At 42.5% G+C, this 6,535-nt stretch overlaps 1 protein-coding gene across 1 annotated transcript in view; it reads right to left on the bottom strand.

Annotated features, from left to right (window-relative positions):
- The window catches only part of LOC123158963 (boron transporter 4), a 6,402-nt gene extending 4,933 nt beyond the window's left edge, over positions 1-1,469 (bottom strand). Inside the window, exons 1-3 of the mRNA XM_044576775.1 lie at positions 1,334-1,469; positions 581-663; positions 268-460 (exon numbers count right to left, since the gene is read on the bottom strand). Coding sequence (XP_044432710.1) covers positions 268-460; positions 581-663; positions 1,334-1,437 — 380 coding nt within the window. The 5' untranslated portion in view covers positions 1,438-1,469. The remainder of the gene's footprint in view (positions 1-267; positions 461-580; positions 664-1,333) is intronic.
- Positions 1,470-6,535: the final 5,066 nt, after the last annotated feature.

The following is a 6,535-nucleotide window of genomic DNA, read 5'->3' as shown; positions in this document are numbered from 1 at the left end:
AACTAAAGGTGGAGATTCGAAGTAAGCCTTCGGACAAAGTCTTATGTATCCAAATCAAATTCAATATGTTTGATCTCCAGGCTTATGTGATGATAGCCATTTTAAGTAACACTAAGTTTCATGTAAACATTTAGGGGTGTTTACTAAAGCAAAACTCATACATAATTTATGATTCATCTATTGAAACGATTTGATATATTGGATCTTTCTGGAAAAAAAAACTAACATAATCCAGGCTGAGCGTATTATGTTTCTGCGAGCACATACCATCCAGCCCACGCTAAATATAGCGCTTCTCCAATACTTTGCTGCTTCTTGGCAAAGTTGTAGAGATACGTATACATGATAACGGTAGGTTCTGCAACTCCAACTATCATCATTGGCTGTCCGCCGAGTATCGAATGTATGATGCCACAAATCGCAGTAGATGCTAATGTTTCGACTGTGCTGAGCATCCCATCTGAAAATTGAACCAAATCAGTTTCCATGTGAAGAACAGCGAATAATTCAATCCGAAGTGTTCCACGAAGAAGAGATCGCAGTACTACTACAAACTAAGAGGGTGGAGTGAAACATTCACTTGTTTCATGGCTCAGTTGCTCTCCGAAGGCGATGACCGGCAGGGCAGACGCAAAGAATATGTACATGGTAGGTGCCAAAATCCTGGTGCATTAATAAAAGGTTAATTAAAAAGGGGCTATCCAATGTTCTGAGAGTAATAAGAGAGTGGCTAATTAGCTAGTACTCCATACGGTTCTTTTTACTCCTCATATAAGATTTTTTTGAAGTCAAGATTTCATAAAGTCTACCTAACTTTATAAAAAAAGCAACATTCAAAATACCTAATCAATATGATTAGATTCGTGATAAATTTAATTTTCATATTGTATAACTTTAGTACATTAAATGTTGATATTTCTTCATATACACTCGGTGAAATTTTACCTAGTTTGACTTCAGACAAATCTTATATGCGGAGTAAAAAGAATCGCAGATAGTACCAAATATATGTAGCAAATTAATTGAAGCTATAGGTTTGTCCTAAACTAAAGTTGCTCAAGTACGAAAGTAATTTCTTCTAAAGAATCAAGGTAACGAGACTAATTTTGATATTGTAGATGTTGACGTATTATTTTTCTACAAACTTGACCAAATTTACATCAAAGATCAAGTTTGATGTATGAACCTTGTTGTTGGCCGCTGCTTTTATAATCTAAAGCGGGAAAACCCTTTTTCGTCATTTTACATCAAAGTTCGGCCAAGAAAAGTATAATTAATTTAGAACCGACAGAATACATGGTAATTAGAGGAGGCAATTATATTGGGAGCTGACCTGAAGCCGGTATGCAGCCCTGCAAGCCAGTCGTCCTTGTACCAAGCCGCTCTTCCTTTGACATCGTGCAGGACTCCTTTGAAGGGCGACGCAAGCAGATCCATGGTTACGCGGCCTGGAAAGCTCTTTTATTGTTTATTCTTTCTGAAAAGAAAAGCTCTGTTATTGTTGTTGCCCCAAAAGGCAGTGTCCAAAATTAATCATTAATTCACTCTAGAAGCTCCAAAATACTCCCTCCAAAAACAAATATAAGAGTGAGTGATATAAACGCTCTTATATTTGTTTATATAGGGAGTAGAAGACTAGCGTGACAAGGCTAAGCCAAGGAACAGGGTGCTTGCATCTTATTTTTTTTTAATCCGAAGAAGAACAAGAAGCAATTGACTGGCTCTTATATTTTTTTAAGCAGCCATGGAATGGGAAGCAGGAAGCAAAGCCGAACAAGAATTTGGAAGCAAAGCCGAAGAAGAATTTGGGCCAGGCGAAACCTTGCCAAGTCAGAAATGAAGAGCTGGTATCAGAAAGGAGATGCAAATGGAGCCATGCAGGCGAGCCAGGGAGGAGGAGGGCGGAGAGAAGGGGCGCGTACCGGTCTGGTCACGGCGGCGGCGCCAGTAAGGAAGGTTTCTCGCGATCCGCCCAGAAATGGCTATGCGCGGCGGGGAAGAAGAGGCAGCTAGCTCGCGCCGGCCGGCCTCGCCGCGAGCTGCCGCTTACTTATACAAGCAGGCGAGACGAATGAGAGCGGTGAACCCCGCTGCAGTGCAGACGGTAGGCTGCGGTGCTAAAATACGCGTCTGATAAGCGAGATCACGCTCTACGAGGAGAGGAGAAAGAGGAGTGCTGCGTCCGTGTCCGTGGTTCGTACTATGGCTGGTGGACAGACAGACTGGATCGCACGTTGGGCCACATGTGGCTCTGTGTAGTTGGTGGAGTCAGATCTGCACTCCGTACGGTTCCACCGGGATCTCTCTCTTTCTCACTGGTGTACACCGGCGGTGCGAGCTTCAAAATGTTTTGGATGTATTTTACATGGAAAAAAAATCATGGTGCATGCGAGCAGCAAGGAACAAGGAAGCACGCCGAAGCAAGTGCTGGACCTGGAGAGCATCAATGATTTGTTGCTCTCTCCCGCTTCTATCTATGGCGTTCATGTGCATGATGGGCAGTGGTTGGCCTAATCTATCATGTCAGCGCCGGCATGCAACAATACGGCTCACTGGTACGAGCTAGCTTTGTTGACTTGAGCTTGCATGTACTAGTACTGTGCTTATCTGCGGACGGACTTGAGCTCTGTACGTATCTCCTCTAAGATTCCCCGAAACCCATGAAAGCATCGCCGCTCAAGTCCAGGTCGTCGTACAGAAAACCCTCCCCGAGACGCCAGGTTACGACAGAATAAACAAGTACTACTCCACTAACAACGATTGATGCACCTTCATCGGCTCCATCTCCGAATAGTTCTCCGACGGTTTCATGCGTCAGAGGCGGAAGAAGTGAGAGGGTAGGAGAAAAAGCGGTAATTGGACGGAGAGCGGCCAGGGACGGAAGAAGAGACTCGGCGGAAACCATGCCTGATGCTCCAAAAGCAATGGCTCCACCTTCTTTTGGGTGGGCCAGGGACGGAGAGCGATGATTCGTGTGTCTGGACTCCCGCAAAACCATCACGTTTATCTTTAGTTTGCGAAAAAAAACACGAAGGGACCACATCACGGATCAATACAGGACCACATTGATGACTTCCGTTGTCCGAATAGCACAGGCCGGAGCTACGCGGGAGGTTCACGGTCGACGTTGAAGATGCTAACAGTGTTACTAGTACGAGCTAGCTTTGTTTACTTGAGCTTGCATGTACTAGTACTGTACGTATATGCGGACGGACTTGAGCTCTGCACTTATCTGGTCTAAGATTCTCCCAGAACGATGCATGCATCGTGGCTCAAGTCCCGGTCTTAGAGAAAAACCCCTCCGAGACGCCAAGTTATGACAGAAGAAACAAGTACTACTCCACAACAGTTTTTTTTAAATCTTAGTCGACTGAGACTTGGTTATGTCTCAGTTGACGCTATATTCATGAGATATTACATTAAGATCCGTGCAAATTTTTCTTTTCGATTATTATTTTTCTCTTTTTTACATGCTATATTACTTGACTGAGACTTGATTAAATCTTAGTCGACTGAAATCTAGCCACACCCATTTCACTAACAACGACTAATGCGCCGGGTACAGGTGTAGTACGCCGGTCGAGAAAAACAGCGTACTAGTACATTCATCTCCGCAAAAATAAAATAAAATGCAGCTCAACCTAAGTGGTGACGCTAAGAGAATCTAATGACACCGGATGGGAGGGGATGGAACGAGGAGCTGGTCGATGACATGTTTTTGCCAGATGATGCGAGAGACATCAAGCAGATAGCTATTGGTGGGCCGAACATGGAGGATTACATAGCGTGGAACTTTACGAAGAACGGGGTGTTCACGGTAAGATCAGCCTATCACCTGAGGATGGCATTGAACGGGGTGAAGTCCGGACGGCCGGGCCCTTCCTCCTCGGTCAATGCACACAAGGGCTGGCTCGCGCTGTGGGATGCTAGTGCCCCAAATAAGGCAAAGATTCATATGTGGAGACTCATGAGAAATGGACTAGCTGTTGGCACAGAGCTTCATCGTCGTCATATTAAGCCAGGGGTGTTTTGCGTGGCATGTGGACGGGAAGAGGATCTCCTCCATCGTTTTTGGAAATGTCCGCATTCTGCCTTGTTTTGGAGGATGCTGCGCTCGGAGAAAGGAGTTATGCTGGCACCCCCACCGTGTCAGATCGACTGCTCGAGCGCGCTATCATCATGGCTGCTTGGGTGGTTCGCGGAAGCGGGAGAGGAGGAAAGAGCCACGATGATCCAGGCCTGCTATGGCTTGTGGCTGGCAAGGAATGAGGCAAGGGATGGTAAGAGGATTGCACCACCACATGAAATACTGGACTCTGTTTGCGCATATATGGCCGAATGGTATGCTGTCCATAGGAAGGAGACCCACGCAAAAACCACCAAAGATGCTGCCAAGTGGACGCCGCCGGACCAAGGGTGGATCAAAGCTAACGCTGATGGGGCGATCTCCAAGTTTGGCAACAAAGGAGGAGCGGGAGTCATCCTTCGTGGCCACGGGGGGAACTTCCGAGCGGCAGCATGCCACGTTTATCATCATGAAACTGATCCTGAAAGCGTGGAGGTGCTTGCATGCAGACGCGTTGTCCAGTTAGCGGCTGAGATCAACGTCAGGAAACTCCATCTGAAGACTGACAACCAAACGGTGGCATCGCTGCTTCAGGAGAAGGAGAAAAGCTTGGCTGCTTTGGGGCCAAGGGTGCAAGAGATCAAAGACATGTTCAGGTTTTTTGATGACGTGAAAGTATCATGGGTGGGTCATGCTGCGAATTCTGCCGCGCATAAGTTAGCAAAAGTAGGAGTAGGAGATGAACTCCGTAAGATTTGGCTTATGGTTCATGCCGTACGAGCTTACATGCAACGTGGTCAAACTAGATCCTGCAGCCACTGGGTATTCGTGCTTTGTCATCATTATTCCAACGTGCCTGATCGATATGCATTCATATTTATACTACTAGTCATCAATCCGTGCACCTGCACGGGCTAGCTATTTCAAATGCATGGATAATACAAAAAAAGCATTTTATGCGGGTTCTTTTCATTAAATTAAATGATAAGTTATGTATTGTATTAAATGATCATTGTTAAAAAAATCCTGTTATTTGTATAATAAGTAGGGTGAGATGCACATATTTCTTCAATTGGTACTTGAATGGACTATTTGCGGATGTGATCTTCAATGATTACAAATGTATTTCTAATATTCCAATTGTGTTCTTGTTGGGCTACTTTGGATTTGTGAGTGTAATCATAGTTACACATATATATGTATAAATATTATTCAAGAAATTTTTCTTTGTTCCTTGACGCTGGACCCTCATAGAGCATTATTTTTCTGAGGTAAAGTGCCAGTACAAAATAGTATTTGTTTGTGTCTGTAATTTATAATGTATCTATCTAAGATCAAATCAAATGATAGATTATCTTATAAAATACTTAATTATATTTTACCATCTAAAAATTGAAAGTGTAATGAATCTTGTTGATGCCGTGTTTGGAATACTTGACGATCTGCTTTTCCAACCCCTGTCACAAAAAGAATGATATTCCAACCACCATTCAAAAATCATTGATATTCATTCAATTATTTTCCTTACGGTTTTAAGTTCATTGGTATATTCATATGTGTGATAATTTATTCATATTTTCTTTCTTGCCTCACAATTTGGTGATTTCGTACGTTTAATTAATAACCTTGGCGATGATGATGCGTAGGAGTCAATAGGGAGATACTTATGTATGTCTGTCTTATTTGTTTTATTGTAATAAACTGGGTCTTGTGTTTGTCAGTGTGGATCAAACGATAGGTTATCTCATATAATACTGAAATATATTTTACCCTCTAAAAATGTAAAACTTGGTAGATCTGATTGATGTCCCTGATTGAAATACTTGATGATCTCCTTTTCCAACCCCTACACAAAAAGACTGATATTCCTACAACCACAAAAAACCCAATACATTTGTTTAATTACTATTTTTTTGATCTATGACAATTTATTCATATTTAGTTTCTTGTGTTACAATTAGGTGATTTCTATGACAATAGGAAGAGACTTATGTATGTGTGTCTCATCTATTTTTTTAATTAACTGGGCCTTCTTTTCGTACGTTAGCGCTGAGAAAAAAAAACAATCATACATAGGCTTTCTTTTTAACGTGCGGCATCTGGACTCTGTATGTATTTTTCTTCAGGTGGACATGCACGTGGTTTCTGTATGGTTGGAAACTGGGGTGTACTCTCAATTTTTAGCTTGGGAAAAAGACATGTTTTTTTTCTTTTTTCAAAAGGGTGAAGACACATGCTTTATTCGAACTTAGACATAGGTGAAGATGGCTCTCCTTCTTTATAGCATGGGGACTCCCCTTTTTTATCCAATTTACTTTTTTGAATAAGGCAGTGTCTACACTTTTTTATGTATAGGTTTTAATCTTTACGCATGCATTGTTTTTTATTAGGCAGGTCTTATAATACATCTTGGCCACTAAGTTTTAAATCTAATGACTTATTTAATCTAGATGATGTGGATTAATGTGG

The sequence above is a fragment of the Triticum aestivum genome, chromosome 7B (assembly GCF_018294505.1).
Source record: "Triticum aestivum cultivar Chinese Spring chromosome 7B, IWGSC CS RefSeq v2.1, whole genome shotgun sequence".
In the NCBI taxonomy this organism is placed as follows: domain Eukaryota; kingdom Viridiplantae; phylum Streptophyta; class Magnoliopsida; order Poales; family Poaceae; genus Triticum; species Triticum aestivum.
This window is presented reverse-complemented; position numbering and strand designations above follow the sequence as displayed.